At 43.0% G+C, this 26,930-nt stretch overlaps 4 protein-coding genes across 5 annotated transcripts; 3 read left to right on the forward strand and 1 right to left on the reverse strand.

Moving 5' to 3' along the window:
* The first annotated feature begins 278 nt into the window (after positions 1-278).
* LOC311274307 (protein FAM163A-like) lies at positions 279-14,892 on the forward strand. 2 transcript variants are annotated; one of them, XM_084381873.1, is made up of 6 exons: positions 279-644; positions 1,251-1,303; positions 8,403-8,528; positions 9,549-9,572; positions 9,740-9,854; positions 10,406-14,892. In XM_084381873.1, the coding sequence occupies exons 5-6, from the start codon at positions 9,762-9,764 to the stop codon at positions 10,781-10,783; spliced, it is 471 nt and encodes a 156-aa protein (XP_084237999.1). In that variant the 5' UTR covers positions 279-644; positions 1,251-1,303; positions 8,403-8,528; positions 9,549-9,572; positions 9,740-9,761; the 3' UTR covers positions 10,784-14,892. The 2 variants fall into 2 exon arrangements, with proteins under 2 accessions (XP_084237999.1, XP_084237998.1); XM_084381872.1 differs by having other exon boundaries at positions 8,425-8,528.
* A 1,216-nt stretch (positions 14,893-16,108) lies between these two features.
* On the forward strand, positions 16,109-20,645 carry LOC311274303 (rab GTPase-activating protein 1-like; the record flags this gene model as incomplete). The annotated part of the gene is made up of 8 exons (XM_084381868.1): positions 16,109-16,219; positions 17,252-17,341; positions 17,462-17,572; positions 17,899-18,003; positions 18,369-18,452; positions 18,554-18,625; positions 18,848-19,099; positions 20,277-20,645. 8 exons carry the CDS (start codon positions 16,109-16,111, stop codon positions 20,502-20,504), a joined length of 1,053 nt encoding a protein of 350 aa, XP_084237994.1. The 3' UTR covers positions 20,505-20,645.
* A 162-nt stretch (positions 20,646-20,807) lies between these two features.
* Positions 20,808-24,216, forward strand: ebi3 (Epstein-Barr virus induced 3). The gene is made up of 6 exons (XM_084381869.1): positions 20,808-21,204; positions 22,326-22,440; positions 22,547-22,649; positions 23,058-23,175; positions 23,305-23,468; positions 23,932-24,216. Exons 1-6 carry the CDS (start codon positions 21,102-21,104, stop codon positions 24,085-24,087), a joined length of 759 nt encoding a protein of 252 aa, XP_084237995.1. The 5' UTR covers positions 20,808-21,101; the 3' UTR covers positions 24,088-24,216.
* Positions 24,217-24,440: 224 nt separating this feature from the next.
* Positions 24,441-26,287, reverse strand: odf3l2a (outer dense fiber of sperm tails 3-like 2a; the record flags this gene model as incomplete). Its single annotated transcript, XM_084381870.1, has 5 exons — positions 26,226-26,287; positions 25,785-25,895; positions 25,453-25,575; positions 24,926-25,067; positions 24,441-24,786 (listed from the first exon to the last, which is right to left on the reverse strand). The coding sequence occupies exons 1-5, from the start codon at positions 26,272-26,274 to the stop codon at positions 24,441-24,443; spliced, it is 771 nt and encodes a 256-aa protein (XP_084237996.1). The 5' UTR covers positions 26,275-26,287.
* Positions 26,288-26,930: the final 643 nt, after the last annotated feature.

The raw sequence follows: 26,930 nt of genomic DNA on the forward strand, positions 1-26,930 counted from the left end.
AGCTCCAGGAGTCAAGAAAACTAGATTTCAGTTCCCCCCCCCAACAAAGGAGGTGACCCTCCCTCCCTCAGCGCATTATCCCACCAGGGTTTCATCTCTGGCTGGTGACGACCCCCTATCCCCCCCAACACCTCCACCACCTCTCATCCACCCTGTAAAGTGACATCACACGGTTTACAGCTGAAACAGTCGCCCCTGTTTGCTGCTCTACCCACCCCGCCCCACCGGGACAGGCGGCAGCTTGTGCCAAACCGCCCCCCCCTCGGGGCGCCGCGCTGAGGACGCGGCCATGCCGAGGCGATGACGCTCAGCAGCCGGACCGCCGCCTCGACTCATCCGTCTCCAGCGCTTCGCAGAGGAGGAAGAGGAGGAGGAGGAGGAGGAGGATGCCATGAGATTTCCCACAGGCCCTCGCTGCTGGCACCTGGCTGTGAGTGAACCGGGGGGGAAGAGGGGATAACCGACGGCGGATAATGACGTGATGGTTCCGGTTGTAGCGCGTCTTTAATGACCGGCGCTGGAGAGGAGCGGAGCGGAGAGGAGAGCACCGGAGTTTATCGTGTGTGGAGCCGACACTCGGACCGCAGCTACACAAGAGAAACGCTCTCTCAAACAGGTTGCTGAGATTTCCTTCAGTGTTAAAGGTAAGGCATGTTCGGCTCTGCAGCCGTCCGTGCGCCACTTGACGGCTCTGCGCATCAATTTATCCGCTTAATTGGCTGAGAACGAGGCTAATCAGTGATGTAACTGCTGCTAAATTGACCTCCAGCCGCCAATTCAGCCCAATTATTACCTTTCGTCTTTTCTATCCTGCTAAGAGGTCATATATACTGTAGTTGGACATCAGTTCCAGTCATGTGCATCCTTGAATTAAGAGCATAATCTGGTGATAAAAATCGATTTAAGATGGGTTAATCTTCCTTTTTATTCCTTTTTATGAGATTTAATATAGAGTTGGGAGTTTTGGGGCATTAATGACCACAAATCTGCCTGATTATTTCCACTTTTCTACAGATTTAATCTATAATTCATCCCTGTCTTCCTTTTTTTGTGTGTTGTGGGATTAATTTCATCCAGGCTGCTGCACTAAACCACAATTCAACCAGTTTTCTTGCATGTTTGTGTGAATGTGAGGGCGATTAGTGTGAACGAAGATAAGTCCATCAGACGCTCGTTGGGGCCCTGAGGCTTCTCCTTGGCATCACCCTCACAACTGATGTCATGTCTCTTTGTTTTTTTGCCTTTCCCAGGGGGCTTTGCAGCACGGTGAGGGATGCTATCCCCCAGATGGTGACTTCCACAGGTATGAATGCGTTTGGGCATGCTTGCCCACATGATTTCTCTCCATGCACACTACTGCTTGCAAGACCAGTAAAGGTCAAAAGGGAGGCAGCTGCAGTATAAAACCCCTTTTTGCCACAAGGCTGTTCATGTGGCGGCTCTGATCTCTGCTCTGCACCTCGGGGATCTTGCTCTGGGCGAAGTGTGCGTAACTCAAAGCGTTTCGACCCTTTTGGGTTTCAGTGGGCTCTGTTCTTTTTTTTTTTTGGTTTAACCTCCCCTCTCGGTTCCGCACATCCGGCTTATTCAACCGTAAATGATCCAAAATAAATAACACAGACGTAATTATGACACTCAGAACACAAGAGCCGACCTGAGAGAGTGTGTGTTGTCATTCACATGGAAAAAACGGATGACTGGCTTCCGTTTAGACTATTTGAAAATGAAATCATCCACTTCTTCCCTCCTCATTTCGCCCCCCCCCACACACACTCTTTACTGTCTTTGTTCCCTCCAGCAGCGGGTGTCTCTGTCCTAGATGTGGATGTGTTCCTCTCCTCACACGCTGAGATGAGTGCTTTCAGGGGCAGGAACGAGGCAGAAAAGTCTCGATTTTACTACCTGGCTAAATCGCCCCGTGATGGAAAAATATTGTTAAGGGGAATGATACTTGAATAATTGAAGCCCCAGGGCTTTAAAATTGCAGGGACTTCGCTGTGATTTCCAGCGCAAAGTCGGAGGCCACCTCAACGAAATATTCATATCATTATTTAAGAATGGATTTATGAGGGAGCCACTCAGGTGCTGCCGCCCTCTCGCTCCCATCTCTCGCTCCCCTCGTTATCTATCTCCTGTTGTGAGAACCATCTCTCAGCCTCTGCGTTTCTTCCCCTTAAAATGAATTAAAACTCAGCCATATAATGACTCTGCCTCCGTCTAATGTCTTCCCAAATGGGGCCTGAAATTTAGCGCAGATGAGTTTCTGCTTCCAAAAATGATTTTCTGTACATAAATTACTGCCTCTGTTAAAAGTTATTTATACTCTGTCTGTTTATCTGCAATAACAGGACATAGTTTGAAAGATAAAAGAGTTCGATTAGGGTGGTGTGCCAGGAGACGATTAGCTGATTGACATATAATCATGCAACCAACTGAATACCCCTCCCCTCACCTTCCCTTCTCAAACATGGAGGAGAACAACCCAATCGCCAAAATAAATGTTGGCCATGATTGTACTTTACGTCTCTTATCTTGAAACAACGCTGCACCCATGCTCTGGTTAGGTTTAGGCACAAAAGCCACTTGGTTAGGATGAGGAAAACATCGTGTTTTGGCTTTAAACACCCGGTTTGGTTGCCACAAAGCGCCTTGAAATTGTCCCAAGGTCTTCTTAAAAAAATCCAGTGGTGTCACTCTTACAAATGTTGAAACACAGTCTCGAACGGCAGCCTACTCACCAGTAACTCAACCGCCGTCATCCCTCCAGATATGACAGTCAAAAACATATAATGTGAACATGATATGACACATATTGTTGAAATTTTGGGGGGCTGAAGACACCTATGGTGGCTGTGGACATGATTTGCCCTCTCAGTGTTTAGTTTGTCTGTTCTGGGCTACTGTAGAAACACGGTGATGCTCATTTAAAGGTAACGAAAACACAACAAGTTGTATTTTCAGGTGATTATACACTAATGAAAACATAATTATGAATATATATTCCATTTCTACCAATGAACCCCTAAGGGCATTTATCAAAACTGGCGTATTTTGTTGGTCCAAGTTTCTCAAGATGTGAGGATTTGCTGTTTTTCTCTGTTGTATATGATTGTAAATGGGTTTGAAGTATTTTTCGAGCGTGGCTTTGGGCTCGGAGAAATCATGAAGGGAGATTTTCTCTTTTTTCTCTGAGGTGGAGTACGGAGACAGATGGCTGAGCACAAAGACTAGAAACAGCTAGTCAGCTCTGTCCAAAGTTTTGAAAATCTTTCTTGGCCGTGCTCAGTGAGCCACTTCAACCCAGTCACCGAAATGAATGTTGGCATTGTACATTTCTGCAAACCACGGAAATATGCAGATACTTTATTTTATAGGTTTCCAGTTTCATCTTGTGTGGCAGTGCTGTGCTTATGGTGTGGTTAGGCACAAAAACCAGCTGGTTAGGGTTAGGAAAAGGTCATGTTTGGGCTTAAAATCCCTACTTTGTTGGTTGAAACATCCTTGAAGTGGTCTGGAGCAGTTGTCTCTTCCTTGGCAGCCGTCCTGCCAGTCTGTCCACTGGGCTGGACTCTCCCTGCCGTCTCAGCCGATTGCAGGACTCTCACTACTCTGGTCGTAGGCAAGTTTTGCATTTTTCCTCCAGTCTTTATGCTAAGCTAAGCTAACCAACTGCTGGCTCCAGCTTCATATTGTGCAGAAGGATATTAGACTAGCAACAAGCCTCTCATATAACTCCGAGCAAGAAATCATATACTGTAAGCATATTTCCCAGAATGTCAGACTATTCCCTCAACTTTGAGATAAAGTTGGGTTCGCTAATTAACTTTCCCTATCAAAGCTCGTCTAATTTTCCATGCTTCACTCCGGCCTCACATGGGAGAAAAAGCTCTTAATTTCACAACTCGAATCATCACCACATCAGCAGCCCACATGAAACTTCCGTGCGGCGTTTTTTCTACCTCTCCAACTTTCGATCAGGGGATGCGTTCGGCGGTGGTTGTGTAAGAGCCGCGCGCTGACTGGTGTGTGTTTGGCGCTCGTGTGTCTCTGTGCGTTGGCATTTAGCTGACTGCAAGCGTCGTTTCATTTCCCACAGAGAAAACAAATTAAAATATGACACCTCTCTCAGCTGCCTCTCATCTCCCGCTTTTCACTGTGTCGAGAGACGACGAAACTGCTAAATATAGCACCGCAAGTGGAGGGTGAAACCTCTCCACCCCGCTCAACATTTATAACGTTGTGAAGGTCGAAGGTAGATGATGATGTAGCTCGAGCAAAGGCGTAATCAGCCCACCAATCAACTGATTTTGAATGTGAAGGAGAGCGAGGCAGGGCCGGGAGAGAGCTCTTCTTTTAATCTGTGCGTTTGAGTCATAGGTTTATAATCATGTGACACAAAAACATCACTCTTTTTGTTAATAAGGTGTCAGAGTATTATATTATTTTCAGTGTCAGTTAATCTTTGGATTATATTCTCGATGAATCAATTCGTTTTTTGTGTCAAAAAATGGTTCAGGATGTCCGTGATGACGTCCTCAAATGTTTTATTTGCCCATCGCCCAAAGATATTCAGTTTACTGTCACAGAGGAGGAAAGAAATGAGAAAATAACCACATTTAAGAAGCTGCAATCAGACAATTGTGACCTTTTTTTCCTTTTTTTTTGCAGCTCTATTATATTTTTTTATGCTTAAGGCACAAATTTGAATTGTTCGTTGATTAAAATATCTCTAAATACTGTGATATCAACTTGTTATTACTGCTCGCTGACGTTCGAACCTTAAAGGTAGTGAAGGTGAAAAGCATCCGAAACTCACATTTGAAACACACAAGTAGTTGCCGGTTCATTCACTAATCGATTAGTCGACTAATCGTTATGTTGGGGCGTTTCAAAACACGTGAATGGAAAGCAACTTAGTGTCTACGGTATGCAGAAACTTAGCAGTAAAATGACTTTGACTAACTTACGAAGCCTTTCTCTCTCACACACACGTAAACACACACACACACACACAACAACCTGCTTAGCATTGCTTTCGTGCTTCAGTCAAAATCCCCACAAATCTCAGAGACGCACATTTTTCTTGTACAGCGAAGAACTGCCAACACACACACACCGAACACACACTGTCTATCCGGAGTCTCCTGGTCACCGGGGCTCAACACACTCGTACACATAATTACTTAAAGGAGCTTTTGTCTTGTGGAAATCAGACGCCTGTTGCCTCCTCTGAGACCTTCTGATCCCCGCTCATCCCTGTCACTTGTCCAAGTCAGCAGCTGACGGGATTTCTGGCAGATCCCTCCGACTCCTTTCAGGGATTGTTTTGAGACCTCGGGGGTTGTTGGATTTGTGTTTGCGTGCGTCTCCCAGTTGAATCGGACAGCTCCGAACCCCACTGGAAGTCATACATGAACCGCGCTGGTTGAGATGCTGTGACGGCGTTAAGAGTTGAGTCTCCAAACCTCTTGTCACTTGCCGTCTTTGTCTCTCCAGTCTGTTGGAAACTCTCCAATCTGAGGCTTTACCTCAACGCTCCCTTTCTAGCATAATTTGGTCGCATGTTAGTCAGAATCACTTATTTTTGGGGTCTGGAGAGAATCCACCGCCGTGTCTGTGTCGATATACATCAGAGGAGGCCGTAACTCCTGCGTACAAATGTGCTATAGCGGCCGAGGGGAATGATGTACAGTGTAGAAGTGAAGGAGTGAACGAGAGGGGGAAAGGAGGACTGGAGAGGCATGAGATAGTGAGCTGGGGAGGGAGGAGATGGAGAAATGGGGAGCAAGAGAGACTTCACATCGCTTTTAACAACATTATCGTGGCCCGTGGTGTATATAATTTAGTACGATGACGCAATGGAAGAAGCTGCATCGAGTGAGCTGTCCGAGAGAGAGGCTCACACACATCCCTCTCCGTGCTTCAGTCAAAGATTTATGCGCATTCAATGTTAAATGGTAAGATTTATGATCCCAACCCTAGGAGGAGTTTTAAGAAACCTATGGCTGGATTGGACTATAGTGCACAACAATCCACCTACCATTTGTTTCTACCTCCTGGCTGAGACGTGACAGTTACGACAACACAAGTGCCAGAACGTTTAAAAAAAAACAAAAAAACCTTTTCATTAGGCAGTAAGACTAAAACTCACAGCAAATTACAGCCTTGGGAAGCTCATAGCTTCTCCGAAATTACATTAATACGCCAGTAATGAGAAATAAGCTTGACATTTTTTCCGTCAGTTTAATTGGGATAATTAAATGTTATTCCTCCGCTGAGAAATATCTGGATGTTTCAGTTAATCAACTCGAACAGTAGATAAACAAAGTCGCCTGGTGTTGTAATTACCATAATGGCAGTGCTCAAAATGGATAACTCAACCGTATAAATTAGTCCAAATTAATGTCAAAATCGTGCGTTTTTATGTAGCGAGATAAAAGGTCATTCTCTCTCGCTGCGTGTTAATATTTAGATTGTGTGTTTGGTGTTTTAACGTGACAGCCAGAAGAAAGAAATCGAGGCATTTGCACACATATACTCTATCTCTGTTGCACAGGGCTCATTGAGGGCTTTCTGTCTGATAGACCACTTTGAAAGGTCTATTTGGGGCCAGGCGGTACATTTGCCGTGTGCAGTGGAGATAATTACGAGTGCAGACTTTTGATTTCTTCTTATTTACGCTGTTTTTTTCGCTCCTGTGAGACTCAGCCAATCAGAGCTATTTGTTAAAGTTTATTTACCTGGAATGCAGAGCGATCGCTGGAGGAATGCAGAAACACTCGACTGTGATTAGGCAGAGCGTGTTTGTGCATGTATCTGCGAATTTTCCTCTGCGTGTGTCAGATATCTCGTGCATCTTACGTGTTCTCATAGGTCTCATTTACACTGTGGACATGCACGCATCACTTTTTGAACCTTTGAACGAATCCCCAACATCTCTGCAAGCTAAGTTTTTAAGTTTTGTGAGTCAATGAATGATGATAAATGATAAAGGTACTGAAATTATGTCATTAATTAGAAACATATAAAAATCAGACGTGTTTTTCATACATTTTTACAAAATAAAAGCTCCAAACACACTGATTCAAATGATTTCTAAGTGTAGAAACATCAACAAAATATTTCTCAGCATTTTTGTTGGTTTCAGCTGCAGCAGAAATCTTTCCCCACTGCCTACATCGGTCTTTCTTAGTGTCTTCAAATGCTCAGTATGCTCACGACGACCAAAAAACACTATAATCAAAACTACAAGAACACTATGCTCCTATCAACTATCTACTGACTCCTTCTCTCAGTCTCTCTCTCTTACAACTATCCTGTATCTCAGCCAGCCTCCCACCGATCACTGGCACCACACCACGTTTCGCACTTCACATAATGTAACGATGTGATCACGAGCGCACACTGTGTTACAGCGAAAAGACAAAAGCCGTAGCTTCCTGATGCAAAAAGAACGAGTGTTCTAGCTAATGTTGTTCTTATTTTCGAATGATTTAAACAGGAAAATGTCGACAAAGATCTCCTGTGGCAAGCTGCAGGCCGCCCCCCGGAGGTCCGTTTTCATAGGGTATAATTTGTTGTGAAAAATAACTCGCACCAAGAAATATTAACTACCAGATGAGAATGCTCTGCTCTCCATCAGCACTGTCTCATTTAAAACTGGCTGAGAGAGAACATATAATCATTAAGTTGCATCTCTGTGTGGTAAACACATCTTTACTGTGTCGTTTGGATGCTCTGTCGGTATCCAGGAGATCACAGGATGACAATTACCCAGGCTGCTTCCAGAGGAGCTTTCTGAATCAGTCACAGTGACACGAGACGCACGTACAAATCAGATTTAGTATTCAGAAACTGTCCTGCACAGATGCATACAATATACCGGCCATATGGCGAGTGCACGCAGTAGGTGCCGCCGCATTCAGTATGCTAATCCGGCTCCGTCCCCAAACGTCTTTTTGCCGTCCAAAGTGCTCCTGTTGGAAATCACTCACACTTCAGTGTTGTTGCTTTTGCATATCGCGAGTCTAATCATGTACCGTTTTTCTGCCTGTGTGTGACATATTGTGAAATCAGACTCCATATGAAACAGTGGGTGTGATGTGCTGAAACAACTAGTTGATTAAGCTGACATTTATGATACATTCAATCCCACAGCCACAACCAGCCACATGCTGGTTCCATATATCAGGGAAATGTACATATACTTGTTCTGTTTATCAAACTAAATAAGTTTTGAAGTTTACTCAAAGCTCTGATCACTTGTAGCAGACGCCAATCATTATTTATGACATTTTAAAGGCTAAAATAACACTTGATTAATCCCAAAAAAAACAGATGAATCCACACTGACATTAATCGTTATCTGCTGTCCTATATTTCTTTTTATCTTCTCTTGACAGGCGCCTCTTTCTCTCCCTGCAGGAGTTCCAGCGAGAGGAGGTTTTGAGAGTAACGCTCCACAGGCCTGTCATGGTTTCCGACCTCCTCGCACTCCTCCGGCTCTGCGTCCCCCGCTGTCCTCTAATGTAAGTGTCCGTCTCTATTAGCGCTCAGACGCCGCCGCCTCATCAAGGGGGTGAAATGACTCTTTCTCCTCGACTCGTGAGAACTGAAACAGCACATTGTAAGCCACACGGATACACCTGAGGGCGACGAATTAAAGAGACAGTTTAATATTTGGGGAAACGGGATTATGCAAGAATTACGGGCACAACTTCAAGCACATCCTGACATTTAACGGGAACCGGCATTTTCCATGGTGACAGGATGCTGATCCTCTTTCTTAGAGTAGTACAGCATATCATTCATTCATCAAGATCTAGGTTAGTGACTTTAGTAAGTGAACACTACTAACACTGTTGTTATTGCTTTGCCCTCTTAGCTTCTTAAGCCTTGAAACTGCCACCGGTGCGTCAGTCCTGTAAATTGCTTTAGGCTAACGGCTGCAACTTAATCCTTGGGGGGTGTATTTTTTTTGTCAAAAACCAAAGAAACACAATTATCCAAACAAACTAACCAATGGAGGAAGCACGAGGCCAGCAGCTCCTGTGTTCTACAAAGTAAAATTGCCTTTTTTGTCAATGGAGTTTGGTGGCTTTGAGGAGAGTGGACCCCAAAATCTGTAAACAATTGGCCCCGACTTGTATAACTGCTTTTAAATAAGCTGAATTGATTGTATTATAGATGATATTGTCTATTTCTTAGACTCTGGTTTGTGTTCAGGTTCTCTTACACTTCGACACTGACGTGATGTAAATGTGGCCTTAGGACACAAACAAGAGTGGTATCGATCCGACGAGTGATGTTCATCCCGCCTGTAGCTTTTGTCTCCAGAACTTATGTAAATGAGCACCAGACCTGTTCTGTAGGTTTCGCGTTGGCTCTTTTTCCGTCCATTTATTCTCCATCTGTATCCGCGAGTCCTGAAACAACCCCAGCTGTCTTATAACAGCTGCATGATAAGTTACAACATGTTTCATCAGTTGAGGTTACATCACGATGTTACACCAATTTACTAATTCAGTCTTCATTGCTTATCTTCGCAGGCGCTATAGAAACCTTTGTTGGACGTGAGTATGCTGAACATCTTGCAGTGAATTTTGAGTTTCGTCTGGAGCACAGCTGAAATCCTGATGTCTAATAAGCTCGTCTTTTTTTTCCGCCCCTCTTCAATTTTCCATCTCTCTCTCTCTCTCTCTCTCTCTCTCGCTTTCATCTCTGTCTCCCTCCTCTGAAGGGTTTGATGGAGAGCTGGTCGAATGTCAGCGGGAACTATTGTTATATCCGGAGGAATTCTCGCCGGAGTGATACTGCTGTGCATTGTAGCAGTGCTCTGTTACTGTAGACTCCAGGTATCACTGTGTCACTGAGCGGCTGTGAATGTGTGTGTGTGCTGCAGTCATTTGAAAGCAGCGTGTATTTTGAGAACAATGCGACTACGGAGCAGTGGGCTTTTGTTGGCTGTTGGACCAATGTGCTTTCAGTCCGGTGGGACATTTTCCAGACAGTCAGAGTGAGAGGCCACCAGAACAATGGGCAATCCCCAGTGGAAACGAGGAAACGGCTAACCTACCAGCGCCTCTGTAGCTGACTAATTAACATGCTTTATCTTATGTGTTAACATGTTACGCAAACAGAGCTGTAAGAAGGACAATTTATGGTTTTAGATGTAAGCCAGACTAATTGCCGCCTCGCTCTAGCTTTGTGTTTAACACACCAACATGAGAGTTATTTCAATCCTCTTATCTAACTCTTGGCCAGAAAGCAAATGAGCTTAAATCCCACAATGTGAAATGTTCCTTTAACAGCCTTGATGTCTCAAATACAGCATGTTTTAGTACCGAACCTCAGCACCGCTTTCTCATCTCTCTCCCCCGGTCTCGTCCTTCTCTACCCTCTGCAGTATTACTGCTGTAAGAAGAATGATTCTGAGGTGGACGTGGGCTCTGTGGTGGGAGCGGACCCTCTCTCACACTTCCCCTGCAACGCCTGCAACGCCCTCGCCATGGACGGCACGGCCATCAACCCCGTCCCTCTGGATCAGCTGGAAACGGCTTCTCACCACAACCACTGCCCGACCTGTTCGCCGTTCTCCGTCCGCTCTGGACACACAGACAACATGCGTAACGGAGGCGAGCGGCTGGGCTTCCACACCTACTACGAGAACCCGTCCGTCTCCCTCCCGCTGTCTGCCAACCCGCAGGGCTCCTCCCCTCTGAGTTTCTACGGCCCCTCGGACATGTTTCCTCCCCCGCCACGCCCCTACAGCACCGTGGTCTGACCTCTGCTGCACCATAAACACACACACACATGGAAAACTGACATACCTGCCCACACATTACACTTACACACACAGCACATGCCCTTTTGTTTGAGACTAAATTCAGGTGATGGATTAGGATACAGCACAGTTACACACACACGCCAACATTACTGCACATGCTCCCTCCTGCCACAGATTCCAGACTCATTCATCCAAGGGAGTGACCCATAAACTGAGCCCACTGACAGAGCCTCCGTGTGGGCACAAACATCCGTGGACCGGGCCCACAGGGAGCTGCAGACATCAGCATAAAATGATGTTTTATCAGCAGGGACATGGTACAGAACTCAAGTGCATCCTCATGCGCTTCACAGATAACATGCGGTACTAAAATGTGTCTTTGCTGATCGGATCTCAGCTGTGATCCAATCGAAATTCAGATGTTAACACGTCTGGACTGATGCAGACTATAGTGTGGACACAAAATGGTTTCCAGAGAGTCAAGTCAATTTTCTTGTGTAGGTGCTACAGATAAAGGTTTTCACCGTTCCCATAACACTTTACAATAACTCTCACTAATAAATGGTGAATTAATAGTTGATTAAACATTAGTTCAGTTGTATTTCACTGTTCAGTTACGAGTTTAATCAACTACATATTTACCTTTTATCAGTGAGAGTTATTATAAAGTGTTACTGCCAAGTTTTTAAACAATTACCAATTAATAATTAAACGCTTCTGAAATATGAATAAAGTTTATTTTAAACGATTGATGTGCAAAATCCAAATATATTAGAGGAAATCACAAGACATTTGTTTGGGTCATTAATTAAATAAAACAAAAAAAACTTTAAACAAACATTTCTTTAATTTCCTCAGAAGTTTTCTAGATGTAACTATGTAATTTAGTACTAATCATAGGAAAAATAGAGATGTCCTCGAAAGGAAAAACATAAACTCTAATAGATATTTATTGATTACTAATTGATTATTGATGACTTTGTTACCCATATACACTGTGTTATATTGTATTCTTGCCTTTTCATATTTTTTGCATATTCACCTGAGCTGCTAACACTGACTGAAACAACCTTTGAAACTCTATTTCCCTGTAATTAGCACCAAATTGCGTAGATCTTTTAGGAAACCTAGTGGGAAAGTTGTAGGGCAGTATTTGTAAATTATAGACTCATAACTGCTGTTATTAACAAGCGGCACTAACCGATTTCTAAATATACAGGACCTCAGTTAGATTACAGTAGACATGCAAGCACAACAACGTTCAGCGCCATGTCGGACTGAAGCCGACAAATGTCTATATCAAGTTAAAAAACACCCTGACATCTCAGTTGTTGGTTAATTACTGGTGGTTCTGGTGTGCCAGACTTCCCAAACACTGACCGACAAGTTGATTTGCCTTCGTAAAACACCTTCGATTAAGATTTAACTTTAAGTCCTCACCTAAGGCAAAAGCTTAGGTAATCCTCTTCTCCATCTGTACGGCCAGGGACGTACAGTATTTTAATTTTTATATGTGTTTCAGCACCAACGGTAGAATAAAATAAAATAAGAGCTGGGAAGTGACATCTGGAGAATAATTGTAATGGCAGCTGCTTGCTGTCGTCTCCGAGGCATGGAAGAAACAAAAATTAATTGGTAAAAAATGGAGGTGATGAAAATGGATGTGAAATGAAATGGGGAGTGATAATTTATGAGGTGATTTGATTCATTTAAACCAGAAGCTGTTAGTGTTTGCCTGAAGGTTGAAGAAGAAAGCTTGTGACCTTAGCCTCGGGAAATCTTCTCTACAGAAAAGTTAAACGATTTTTATTAAGAAAACACAGTTGTGATGTGATGAAAACTAATAATTACTCAACATTTTGGGTGGAAGTGACCGCTGTTACCAATAAAACGTCACTCTGTTGTTCGAATCACGTACATTCATCTCTTCCATAATTAATTTTGTTGCTTACACACTCGAGGCCACTCTTGTGAACTGATAAATGGCAGTTTGTGTTGTGAATGACGAATGTAAGACAGGCCAGATGATAAAACATGTGTTTCTATCATATCGCTGTTATTTTAATCAAATTGACTCTCAGTAATCAAATCACTTGATCATTTATCACTCCTTTTTTTCCTTCCACATTGACTTTCATCGCCTGTTTCTATAAATTACCTTTTTCTTTTCTTCCACTGCTGATCACAGTTTGTTGCAGCTTGGTCAGCCTGAATATATCCTGCTACGTGACAGAAGAAGATCAGCACCTCTTTAGTTTCTGTTCTTCTCTGCAGCATCGTTTCCCTTCCCGCATCCCCTACTCAAAGTTAGCCTTAGAAACCCCCTCCCCCATCCCCTGCAGCTTACTGTACATGAGGGCTAACAGTTTTTTCCTATTAGGTTTTGTTGTTACAGAAAACTGCTCATGGGGCTTTTTTTTTTTTTTCTTTCCTTCAAATGAAAGTGAAGGAATAATTACGAGTGTTTAAATGACGCAGCTTAACAAGAAATGTACGCGTGGGTCGTAATAAGCTGCTCTCACAGTTTGACCCCCGTATGGTGGTTTTTCTGATGAGGACGGGCATTTGGCTCGCTTGCGTTTTCTCTTCTGGTTGACTGTAATGAAACTAGACCGCCGAAAGGAAGTTGGTTCTGTAGTGTCTTCCACATACGTCGATGTATTTAACATATTCATGTTTACAGGGTGAAAAACAAGAAGCATCCTCAGATTTAGAGCTGTCGCAGGCAGAAACTGTACCATACTTTGTTGATCTTGAAGCTTCGTATCTTATAAGCCATTATATCTGCTTTACAGTACAGTAACAAGATGCAGTGTTATTCCACAGTATATGCCTGAATCTATATATTTTTTAAGGAGTATTGTAGTTTTTTTTGTGAGGGACGTCAGGGTTTCAGTGTGTTTTACTGAGTTTGTGCCAAATGTGAGTTTTGCATACTCTTCAACTATCCTTCCATCTGTTTTTCCAACGTGTTTTCACTCCCGACGTGTCGCGGCAGCTTGGTCAGTGCCCTTAAGCTTCAAACTGTGATGCTCTACCTGCCCATCGAGCGCCAGTTTTGTACGTCAATGGCTCCGCGGTCAGGTTAGCAATAATACATAATATGCAACAGCTGGGTAAACTTTCAAAATAAAGCTTCCTCACAAAAAAAGTTTACATATTATGGCATATTATGACTTTTGGACCGGCTGCAGTTTGGTTAGGTTTAGGCACTAAAACTTCCTACTTAGGCTTCCTACTTCATCCTGAAAGTTACATAAGTGACGTAATTATGTCACACATTTAACGTAAGATACGTCATTTATGTACGTTAACTCACTCATTTAACATAACTTGCTCTTCATTCTTGGTCACTTAGCCTGTTGATGCTAGCAATATGTCGCTAGTGTCAAGCTTGGAAGCACAGGGCCGTCGACCAGGCTGCCGTGTTGGACGTGTTGGGGAGTGAGAACAGGCTGTTTTTATGATACAACAGAGGAACACGGTGAGAAGATAACAGAAAATGTACATTTGGAGGGAAAAATTCACTTTGAAATTGTCCTGAAGTTTAGCTAAAATGTGAAAAACATAAAAAAAAAGGTGATATTTAGTATAAAAGATTGAAGATTATTAGTTAAAAGCTATACAGAAGATATTTATTCAGTGTATTCTCACACCACATTGTTTCCACCGAGCTGTGAGCTTCATTGTCACGTCTCCTAACCTTCCTCACCACACATCCCCCTCGTTGTTCAGAAGTACGTGCTGGATTATATCCATAAAATAACTTTTTTTAATTATTATTATTGTTCATTTAAATGTCCACTCAGCATTGGTGTTTCACAACATAGTCAATATACCCACTCAACAAATACGGTCCCCATAGTTTGTTCTATGACGGCACATTTGTTGCACCACCGAGAGCACCATTGCTGTATCAGAGCCGACCTGTTATTTTTAGGTTCCCTTTCCTTGTTCTTGACTGTTGAAAATTGTATTTTTCAGATATTTCTGTATGAAACTAGAGTAAGTTTTGGTATATCCCTGATACAGTGAGAAAAAAACCCACAAAGTTTCACAAAATGTTCCTTTTTTTGAGGAGGAATAAATGTTTATATCTTCCTGGACTTTCTTTGGTTTGTCTTCACTTAAAAATGACTCAGGCTGCAGTTGTACAGGATGTTGAAATCGCAGTTTCTGGGAAAAAGACAAAAAAAAGAAGAAAAAGCACCGAAATATAGCGGGAAGCGGTGAAAAAAAACACAGAGGGACGCAAAATCAAAGACAAGTGAAAAGGAGTGACAGGCAGAAAAGGGAAGTGAGAGCTGGAAAGAAATGAAACCAGTCTGTCGTCAGGAGAAAAAATAGACGAAAACAGTTGAATAAGAGATTTCAGCACATGAGGAGAAACTCCATGCATGATGTGGAAGTGTGACATAAGTTGGTGTCGTTTTACCGGGCGGAGGTGATGAATCCTCTTTGTTATTCATGCTTTGGTATTCGATCACTTTACCTGCCGGACCCGTCAGGCTGCTCGGCCCGGGACAATAATAGACCGACCGGGCCTGTGTCACACCGACACCCCGGGGTGAAATATCACAAATACCAGATCATTTACTAGTCGGCTGTCTGGCAGGTTCACACAGCATCTGTGCCAGCTGTATTAAGGCTGTGAAGAAAATGAGCAGAGGAAAATGGGCGAAAATAAAAGTGTCAGATTAAAAGAAATACAGTGCGGGAGCTTATTATCAGCAAATACACAGAATCAGCCGTGTGACCCGAGAGGTTGGGATCATAAACAGGTGTTGTTTGTGTGAGAGAGAACAGGTGAGGTGATAAGACAGGTGAGGCCTGCAGTGGGTGTGTCTTAGGCTGTTGTTCTTTCACACACACTCTCACACAGGTCTCATATAAACCCTGTTGAGCCAGTTACTGCCCATTTACCTGTAACACTCATTCCTTCACCTGACACTGTGTGGACAAGGCTCTGACTGCTGTTATTAAATGTTTCAGTGTGGCTAAACTTCACCTGCTGCTGGAGTATCTCTCTCTGTTATTTACCTTTGGACTATAAAAAGCGTTTCCTTGTGTCTGGACGACTTGGACTTTGTCCTGACATTTCCTGTTCGTTCACACACGTGCTGGTCTGACTTCTCGCCTGCATCACTGCGAGTAAAAACAAGAAGAACACATCTCGCTGATCCACTCAGGATACCGGCAGGGTGTCCCAACGCTACCACTGGACGTCTGTGGTTGGAAATTGGAAACTTTAACCTGCAACGGCTGCGACTGTTTGGGTTTGTGTCAGTGTCAGCAGCTCCTGAGGCTGCGTATCGGGGCAAGATGATGGAAGAGGTGTCTGTCATGATGGCGTACGATGCCCAACTCATGGAGCAGATGAGCGAAGAGGAGATCCTGGCCTCTCTGGTGGAAGAAACAGGACCTAAATTCACAGTAAGATTCGATGTCGTGCAGATTGCACTCACTGTAAAGTTGCTTTTAGAGCACCACAACAAATATCAACAGCTAAACCACAATGACAGAGTTAACATTGATTAGATTCAAAACCACGGCATGACTCAAGTATTGGTATGGACACATCTGATGGCCTGCCCTGCAAGGCCTTCAACAGCTCAGCTCAAAACAGGACAGCTGTCCGAACTGTTTCCCAATGTATAACTTTAACCTGTAATCTACACAGCAAGCTGAGATGTAAGATGAAATATAATTAGAAATAAAAGTAGATTTAAGTGTTTTCAGTAAGAAGAGACGAAGAAGATTGCAGTTGCTGCACTTTGCCTCTCCACTATCTATATATTAGTGTGACACAAAGATAAAGTGTAGAGTCTGCAGTTTTGGTGTCACGGGTCAAATAATTGGTTTCAAACCATGAATATAACCTAAAGAATACATATTTAATAAGCACAGAGCCGCTGTTTTACCTTTAACACGTTTGGATGCACTTTAAAAAAACTTTGAGGTCTCTTTTTTTTTTTCAGTTTCGCTGTGAGTTTCTGTGGTTTTGCTTGAAAGGATTTTCATTTGCAAATCCAAAACTTCATTACTTATTAACATATGAAGCATGGCTGAAGTCGACGTGGTGGACTGATCCAAAAACACATGAATGAAACGATACTAACAGAGTGTAACAGGCTGACACACTACACACTGCAACACAAACACATTCCTCCACATGATGCGAAACAGAAGGAAATGAACTCTGATTGCTTATTTTAGATGTTTGAGATATGATCATTGTCATTTCAGGCTTTAATAAGAATCCTCCCCTCCACAATAATTAACTTGTGTATCAGGAATTATCACCAACCACCTCCGTATGTTCTCGGCTCTGTCTCGTCTCGTTCTTATCCCGAGCTCGATCTCTTTCTGGGGACTGTTCTCACCCATACAGCACCAGATCTGTTTCTCCGGCTCAGTTAAATATGACACTGCTGTATTTCATTAGCCTCGACTCTCTCCCCTCAGGTCCCAACTAAGAAAGCTAAACTGGGGGAAGGCCGGCTTCAAATAATGGAGGATAAAGAAGACCCCGTGGACAAATACCTGGTAATGCTGGTAAATACATTTTTGAAAAGATCAATTACATTTTCTCTCTTTTTAAAATGACCTGATTTCCGGAGTTTATATTCTGCAGTGTGCCGCTGACCCTGACTGATTTTTCTGTGTTTTTCGCAGAGGGAGAACCGTCGGCTCGAGCAGGCCAGCCTCCGTCTGGAGCAGGAGAACGACGACCTCGCCCACAGACTGATCACCAGCAAGGTCGCCCTGAGGAACGCTCTGGACAAGGTGTGATTAGCTGCCGCCCTTCGCAGAAAGGTTGAAGTGATTTAATTTAGAAATGCAAACTCACCTTGAGGAGGCCTCATAAACTCTCAAACAGGAGGGGCCCCTTGGGAGACGGCCAAACTGTAACCTTAAGGAAACTTAAACAAAACTAGTCTTTGCTTGCATTTCTTAAAGGGACAGTACACCCCAAAAACCAGAAATACATATTTTATCCTCACACCTGTAGTTTTACGCTGTTTTTGGAGGATCATGCAGGCTGGGCAAAGTTGTGTCACAAAGCAAATACTCGAGTGAAATGAGAAATAAAGCTGTGATGTTGATTTCAGGCGGAGGACAGGGTGGACGAACTCACCAAAGATCTTCTACAGAGCAGACATCAACTGCAGGCTACAGAAGAGGAGATGAGAGTGAAAGAGGAGGAGGCTGCCACGGTAAGATTTTTAATCTCATGTTGGGACGTGGAGGGGATGGTGGTGGAGTTGCAGGCAAGGAGGCTGGTAACCCAATGACGGCAGGTCCAGACTGCATTTCAACATTTGTAAGTGTGTCACCACTGGGTATTTTTAAGGAGACCTCTGGACAATTTCCAGCTGTGATTGTGGCACCAAAAAACTGATATTTTTGACAAGAATTCAGGACATCTTGAGCTGTTTTTGTGGTGACAAAAAAGATATTTCTGATCCAACGGCGGGACATCTCCAGTCACCAGAGCATAAACAAAAAAAGCGTTGTCAATTGATAATCCCTCGCTGTCATCATGGGTTGCATGAGTAAAGGATTTCTTCTCTTCTTATAGTTGAAGGAAGTGTTTCGGAGAGAGCTGGAGAAGGCCGAGCAGGAGGTCAAGAGGTCATCTGGTATCATTTCAGACTACAAACAGGTACATATAATTAGATAATACTTTATTCTTTATATATCAAAGATATATCGATAAAGAGCGCAGTGATGATTCAGGATGTTGACGCTCTTTGTTCTGCTCAGATCTGCTCTCAGCTGACAAACCGTCTGGAGAGGCAGCAGGCCTCCCACAGAGAAGAGCTGGAATCACTCAAGGTGAGAATAGCTCGACTGTCATCCTCCCTCCTTTTATCTCCCCACAAACTGATGTCATGCTTCGACTTGAAGAACATGTCGTAGGAAGTCTTTTTACAGCCCTTTCCAAAAAAATCCTGAAAGCTTTAGTTGCTTAACTTTCTCACAAGGATTCCTTTATAACAGCGGGTGGGTGTCGCGTTTGGGCGGAGCAGTTTTCAATCCCAATCTCCATCTTTGCAGAGCGCACTGAGGACTTGCTCACGCTGTCAGCACGTCATAGATTCAGATGAACCGTCCGCCACAGCTCAGGCGGCTACAGAGGGCCACGGGATGACCGAATCAGGCCAGCGTGAGGACGGTGAAAGCCCCAACAAAGCAGAGCAGAGGAGGGATGACCAGGAGAAGGAGTCTCTTAAAGCCCAGATCACGGAGCTGGAACAGGACTTGGCCCAGACCAAACTTCAGATGGTGGAGGCCAAGTGCAAGATTCAGGTGAGAGCAGACCCATACTTTTTGACCAACACATTTTGGGAATTGAAACATGTTACATCCAGATCACAGAATCATGGTTTGTCACTCTAATATCTACAAAACTGTAAACGAAACTTCAAACACAAGGTTCGGACTTGTGGGTACTTTCCAGCAGCAGATTCCTTGCCTGGTTCCTAATTTCAGAAACGTATTTTTTCAACTACATTTTCCGAGGAGCGATCAACTTCAACTGGAGAAGAATGTTCATTGAAGTTAGCAACAGAGAAAAGTTTTTGGCTATTTGAGCCCATGGATGTGAAGCACCCTCATTAAAATGTGGGCCCATGTGAAGATAGGAAATAGGACAGCACCCCCCGGAGTGTAGACGCCGGTGGTGAGAGAACAGCATCCGAGGGCTGATTAGCTTCAAGCACATTATTACTTTTATTGTGATTAAAAATGATTTAAAATTATGTTTTTTTTTCTTTAAAAATCAATTTCCCTGTCGTAGTATTTCAGTGTACTTAAATATACCATTGTAATTCTTCCCGTGCTACACTAAAATACAACAATATTACATCAGTATAACAAGAACATTGTCCAATTAGTACATTGTTATGAAAACGGTGCATGTGTAATCTACTTTTTCACATGTTAAAATGACAATTTCCATGTGAATTAAAAAATAAAAACATATGAAATATAAAAGAAAACATATGCGATTAGCTTTATTTTTGCAAAAATCACATTAAATTGAAATGCTTTTACAACTTCACACATGTTCACATGCGATCAGCCATTTTTACATGTAAACTAAAGTGTTAACATGTGAAAATAAAATAATGTTACTTGTGTACTTGACATTTTCACAAGGGATTCACTTCCATCACATTAAAATAAAAATGTCCATGTGACATGTGAATGTAGTTTACCAAAAGTCTATAACAGCCTACTTCTACTTCAAAGTATGCTTTAATCAGTGTAATTGTACAATAAAGGGGGTTTTCTTCACACTGTTGGTAAGTGCACTTATTGTATTGCCTCAAGGTTGAGGCAACATTTGAAAAACCAAACAATATTACACATTTTTTTTTTAGTATAGTTACACAACTAGGGACCGAAATTCCCTTGTCATGACCTAAAGTTCACATTTTTCCTGCCACATTTCTAACATGCCACCTGTGCTATCCTCATACAGGAGCTGGAGCACCAGAGAGGAATCCTGGCCAACGATCTCCAGGAGGCAAAGAACAGCTGGATCAGCAAGGCCTTCACTTCCCTGCGAACCTCCAGCGGAGCTCACAGCATCAGCGTACACAGAGAAGGAGCTCCCACGGCGGGCTGGAACCTCCACGGAGGCCCCCTCTCTGCGTGGAGAGCCAAGAAGCTGTCGTGGCCCCACAGAGAGAATCGAGAAAACGTCTGAAAGCTGACACCATATTGTCATGTACAACATGCATTCGATACCGTAGCTGCTATGTGTGTGTTGTGCACTAGAGGGCATACTAGTGCACAAAGGGAGTCAGTGGAGAGTACCTGGGAGCACAAGCAGCTGCTGCACTCTCTTGTCTGTTCACCACTTTTACAACTACTGTACACACTGATTAAGTCCTCTGTATATTTGTAAACTGAATTTGTATATAATTTTTTATTTGTAAACAATTAAATAATGTAATAAAACTAGTGTGACAATACTGGAAGTGACGTGGGGAAACCTAAAAGCGACAGCGGTTCTTTTTCAAGGACGCTTTCCTGTGATAAACCACACTCGCTGTTCCTCTTTTTCACCGCTTTAAAAGAGAGCTGCAGCTCAAACACACAGACAGAGGAGAAGAAGTGACCAGACTAATGCTGATTACTATCTGTGAACTTTGGCTTGCAGACATAGAACAGACTGTAGCAGAGCAAAGAACAAAGGACAGTAGAAAACACTAGTCGAGATTCCTGAGTGTTGGCTGCAACATTTACACAGATAATTAGAGAAACTACACTCTGGTAATAATCTCTCCTGCCTGAAGCACTGATGGCTGTAATGGGTGGCAGTGTGCGTGTCGCTGTTGCTCTCCTCATGTGTGCTCTTGGAGGCCAAGCGCTGGACCTGCTGAAGGCAACTGCAACATCTGGGAGTGAGTATCAACTGCTGGGAAATATAAATGAGAATCCAAAAAAACAGGAAAGACAGTCAATATTTTACAGTATGTCATACTGTTTATCTTCTTTTCTGGAGAGGGCTTTTTGCATCTTGCTTGAAAAGTGCTTTATAAGTAAATAATACGAGTTAATAGATTTCCTGACTACTATTTAAATGTGTGTCTACATGCCTTGGGTGATTGTAGAGTCATTGTGTTGGCATCGTGTCATTATTTATGTTATTTTTTCCCTTTTTTGGGATTTTTTAATTTATTTTGTATTAGTAAGTAGTAAGTTACAGGCAGACAAGACAGTAATGAGAACAATAGAAACAAATAAGCAGTGATATAATATTTAAACTGCACCTTTACATAGAAGCACAAAAACATGAAATAAGGACAAAAGTGCAAATATTTTCTGTATTTTATGCTCATATTGCACATGAAGTGTTGTGCTTATTTGTAATAAATGTTAGTTAACAGGTAATGAGGTCCGTTTAAATCCACAAGATGCTTATTAACATCATTATGTGTTAATAAAGTGTAAATAATAGCATAATAAACACATTTAATGTTAGATATAAGACATTTATAAGCACTTAAAAGGAACTTGTTATAGACATTTGAGAACATTAATGAAAGCCTTATAAGTTTCTGCTGTAACAAACACATTTATTAAGTTTGACTTACTTTTCAATTATGTGTATATTTTTAAATGAGCCTTTCAAAATAAAAGTCTGATTATTGGTACAATTGTGAGCATGGATAACCAGGTAACTACTAAAACTAGTATACTTTTTTTTTAGATTTTTAGTATTTTGAAAATGTAGCTTTAAAAAAGGTGTCCCTCAAAAAAGACGCCATTAAATTCAACTTCAATCTACTAAAACAAAAATATACTCTGGTACGATTACAGTATCTTTCAACATTGATTTAAGTCTGAAAACATGACACCAAACATCACTAATAACATCAAAAACAATAAACATGATACTACTATCAACACTTAAACAGTCTTATTAACAGTTAATAATGTTAACAAGCATCTTATAACAGCCTTATCACCTGTTCACTAGGATCTCAACAGGAGTTGTTATACGTGTAATTTCTTCCCTCAGGTCCTCCCTCGCCTCCCAAGGTGCACTGCTGGTGTGCGAGCTATCCAAACCTGACTGTCTGCTCCTGGCCTGAACCCTCTCAGTCCCCACCGTCACGCTACATCGCCTCCTACAGGTAAACCTGAGAAACTGTGCTGACCCCAAACCTCTGACCCCTCTGAGTAAAACACACTCCAGCTGTCATCATTAAGGAGCCTCATGTATGTTAATGTGTTTGTCAGTGAGAGACACAGACAGACGGACGTCAAGCAGTGCCAGCTCATCCAACCCGGTTCTTCATTCTCATTCCTGATCCCAGCAACATCATCATCCTCATCTGAACAGGTAACAGTTTTATTTACCTTCATAGCAGATACACTGGACTGGACTGGACTCAGTCAGGAATATTGTTATGAAAACGGTCAGATATGTCATAAAGTTATGCTGTAATGTCCATCCAAAAACTCAAAACTTGACTTTTGGAAAACCCCTCGGTCAAATTTTCTGGTTTTAGTTGTGAGTGTCCAAACTCAGTGTGAAGTTTGTCTTGTGATTCTGATGTAAGCAGTGTGTCAGTTTAAGATAAGATGAATAAGTTGGTAATAGTGGGAAATCACCTGCCCACGTCTGTTTTATTGCATGTTTTGACTGTAAAATAAAAATTCATGCATGAAATACACTGAAAAAGACATAAATAATACATGAAATATATACAAAAAGCTCTTAAAATTCTTCTTATTATTATTCTTTCAGCTGTGGTTCTGCCTCCTGCCCAACCTGAAACTTCTCACTGACTACATCATCAATGTCACGGCCGTTTCCTCTGGTGGAAGCAGCTCCTATCTGTCAAGTTTCATGTTGGAGGAAATAGGTGAGAACCAAACTTACAAATATAGAGACAGTGATGAAGATATGATGTGATTAAAATTCAGTATTAAGAGACAATTTGATATTAAACTGAAGGGTGCACTGTTTCTTTTCTTTGTCATTCTGTCTGTAGTGAAACCAGATCCTCCCGTAGACGTCCGGGTTTCCCCTCGTAGTAGCAGAAACTTGCTGGTGGAATGGTCTCCTCCCCCTTCTTGGGCTAACCTGGACATCCTCCCCCTAAAATACCAGATACTGTACCAGTGGGAATACAGGGGCACCCCAAAGTCTGTCAATGTGAGAATCGTCTTCATTTAAATACTCAGCAGAAACTGCGATGTGATTTAAAAAACTCTAGGTCTTACACAGACAGCGCGTACAGAAGTTAAAAAATTACCCCAGCTTCACAGGCAACCTCAAAATTCTTCAGAAACTCCCATCATCCGTGGAAAGCCTCCCCTTTTCAACAACACTGAGATCAAATGTTTTGTTTTTTCATTTAGATTTGACAGTTTATCTAGTTTCACTTTCATTTAGACCGTTGGTAGATTTAGTCATGTGTCAGCAGCTTTTCTTTTACATATATACACAATAACATGTCCTGAAATAATTAGAAACGTGACATTTTTATGAGCAGTTACTTTGAAATGACACATTTCAAATGACAGTTTGGGAAGTCGGGGCTTCTGGGGAATTGTGTTGTATTATAAAACTCCAGCTGCTGATGGGTGATTGTTAAAAAAAACTTTTTCTCCTCCAGCTGGGTCCGTTCGAGAACAACAAGGTGGAGCTGAAGGGGCTGACCCCAGGAAGGCCTTACATGTTCCAGGTGTGCGCCAAAGAGCTGCTGGGTCTGGGCCAGTGCAGCGACTGGAGCGCACCTGTAAAAGTCACCATACCGAGGGCAAGAGTGTAGACGCTCCCCGTCACTTCCTGTTTCATCTACAACTCTCCTTCTAAGCTAGCAGTGACGTTAAACTGCAGAAGTCTTTGTTGTTTCACCAGCACAAGCAATGCAAGAGATAATTATTTATATTTTTATTTTATTTATAAATGAATGAAGAGATGTTTTAATGTATTTACATTGCACAGTCACCATTCCCACTAATATTTTGTATTATCTATTTTTGTACTATTAGTCGAGTTGTTATTAAAGATCAGCTTATGACCCATTTTGAGACACACTTTAATCTTTTTTTAATCATTGTGTGGCAGCTCCGTATATTGTGTTAAAAACTGAATAAAAACAAGGCGTTTGCACTGAATCCGTCAGTCAGCCATGTCCACCACGAGCGGGGTGACGAACTCAGAGTGTCTGACACCAATAGTGTAGGACGGAGGCTTGGGGAGGTGCATGTAAAACTTCTCCGGGCTGTACGTGCCGGGCCCGGGAATAGCAGAGGAATAATTGGGCCTCTTAGTCCGGCTCTGCATGGAGAAGGAGGGCTGGCGCTGGAGGTAAACGTCCGGGTTGATGGTGTTGTATTTTGCCGGTCCGGGGCTCAGGGAGAGGTCTTCTGACGGAGCGCCGACCTTCCTCCGGGCCGAGAAGCTGAAACTGGCGCTGGAGGGTTTATTAGGAACCTGGCGGCCCAGAAGATTTGGAAGACTGTAGCTGGAGTGACAGAAACAACACATTTCTTTTCAGCAAAGCCGATTAATTCCTACAGAGGATGTGAAGTTATAAAAGCAGGTCACAAATATAACGGCAGGGAGAAGAAAGCAGCCTTATTCTGTGACGTGCAGTTTTTCACCTGTTCGGTGCTGGTACAGGGTCCACAGAGCGATATCTGGTGCGGGTGCCGATGGTGTAGGATGGGGGTCTGTGGTGAGCATTGACAGGTGGAGCCCTCTCCGGGCTGTAGGCCCCCGGCCCTGGAGTCTGGAACACCTCACCTGTAAACAAGAAGAGGAAGTAGTTTGGAAAGATTTATTTTCTTTATCAGCTTTTGTTGAAAAAAATCTAGTTCTGCCAGATGAAAAGTAAAAATCACAATATTTCCCTTTAAAATGTAGTCGAGTAGAAGTTAGATGTGCCTGAAAAGAAGAGACAAGTTCCTCAAACGTGTACTTGAGTAAATGAACTTAGTTGCATTTCACCCCGTCTAAGTGAACCCCGCCGGAGAGGACACTTCTAAGTGTCCTTTCTGGCCCACCGATTGGATCGTTTACCCAGCAGCTGTTCAGATGCTTCCTGAGGAAGGTCGAGCAGACTGAAATGTGGTAAATAAATAAATATACATGTACCTGCAGTAACCGACACAGTTTTTCATTTTCTCACCTTTATTCCCTGCTCGCCTTCCTCTGCCCAGGATTGAGTAGGAGGGGGTTTCCATCCGGCCAAAGCGAGTGACCTTGGAGTCAATGTGGTACCTCGGTCCTGGGCTGGAGTCCACAGAGACCACTACAGAAAAACACAACAAACAAACACTCAAAGTCACCTTTAGACCTCATAAAAGGAAGTGAACACGCTCCAGACTGGTATAAAACATTAAAGGATAAATCACCCAAAAACGAAAATCTGTTTGAAGGTGAGTAGATGATGACTGAATGAACATATTTGGGTGAAGTTATCCTTTAAAGATCCCTGCTGTGAGGTGACTCTCAACTCACTGGCGCTGCTCATGCGGCTGTGGAAGGTGTAGGCCGGGCTGCTGGGCTTGGTGTAGTCATGGTTGATGTATCCGACTGTAGGGGGCAGAGCGTAGCGTCCAGGGCCCGGGCCTGAGGAGGAAGAGGAGGAGGAGGAGGAGGACGGTGATGAACGTGATGCAACAGATTCAGCTCGGAGCAGCCAGTGTAGCACACCCGCCGCTCTCTGGCTCGGGCTGTATGGTCTCTGATGATTTCCATATGGAGCTGTTTTTCTATGGTTACGCATTTTAACGGTCTCCGTCCGCTTGTTTGGGAATGGATTCTAAACAAAGTATAAATCTCAAACAAGTGTGGAGCAATGGCTGTATAATTTCACAGCAAAAACAGTTCAGCTATAATACAGTCCATGTGCACACACACACCAACACACACACACACACAGAGATCTCTCACACTGACCTCTTTCTCGAGCAGAGATTATCGGCCGTTTCTTCACCGCCTCCTGCATACTCCGCCAGCCTCTTTCTTCTCCGTCCGTCCTCTTCTCTTCCTCTTTGGGTCCTCTGTCACCTCAGACACTTCCTTTTTGTTTGTGTGTGTGTGTGTGTGACTCTCTCCAGGTGATCCGCGGCCTCCTGGGCTGAATAATACATGACCATGAGGTGAAGAAACCCTATCTTGACCGAGGCCCTGCGCATACGCCCCAACCTGCTCTCCACCTCCTTTCTTCCCTTAAGGTCCCCTCAGGACAAAAGGTTTACATAAGCAGCGCCAAAAGAAATGACTTTGTTAGGGGTAGAAAGAGGACAACCAGTGATCGCCTCAGTCACTTCTTTTAAAAGTTGAATGAAGACAAAAATCTGCACTTTTTTGTTCCCCATTCAGAGGGGAACTGTTTCCTCAAAGCACTGCAGCTACAATCATGTCAGTAACATGACATGTAGCTCGTTTGTCATCCTATTCCGAGCTATTGTGTTACTCCAACTGAACTGCAGCTAATGTATGTACGCTGTAACTAATATCTCAGCACGCACGTTATTAAAAATGAAAGGACTTACACTGATCTGACAGGCTCAACATCCCTGTAAGGACAAACAACTGGTGAAGATGATTGAAATTCAACCAGCTTTTTGTTTCTCAGTAAATATATTCTAGGTCTGGCTT

Source organism: Pagrus pagrus (assembly GCF_965226575.1).
Source record: "Pagrus pagrus genome assembly, chromosome: 18".
In the NCBI taxonomy this organism is placed as follows: domain Eukaryota; kingdom Metazoa; phylum Chordata; class Actinopteri; order Spariformes; family Sparidae; genus Pagrus; species Pagrus pagrus.

What these genes read in the sequence shown, in the direction of transcription:
- LOC311274307 (XM_084381873.1), top strand. Translation starts at nt 9,762, where the DNA reads ATGTCAGCGGGAACTATTGTTATATCCGGAGGAATTCTCGCCGGAGTG. An exon ending in TCTGTTACTGTAGACTCCAG is followed by an intron (nt 9,855 to 10,405) that starts GTATCACTGTGT and finishes TACCCTCTGCAG; the next exon opens with TATTACTGCTGTAAGAAGAA.
- ebi3 (XM_084381869.1), top strand. Translation starts at nt 21,102, where the DNA reads ATGGCTGTAATGGGTGGCAGTGTGCGTGTCGCTGTTGCTCTCCTCATG. An exon ending in GGCAACTGCAACATCTGGGA is followed by an intron (nt 21,205 to 22,325) that starts GTGAGTATCAAC and finishes TTCTTCCCTCAG; the next exon opens with GTCCTCCCTCGCCTCCCAAG. An exon ending in CGCTACATCGCCTCCTACAG is followed by an intron (nt 22,441 to 22,546) that starts GTAAACCTGAGA and finishes TGTGTTTGTCAG; the next exon opens with TGAGAGACACAGACAGACGG.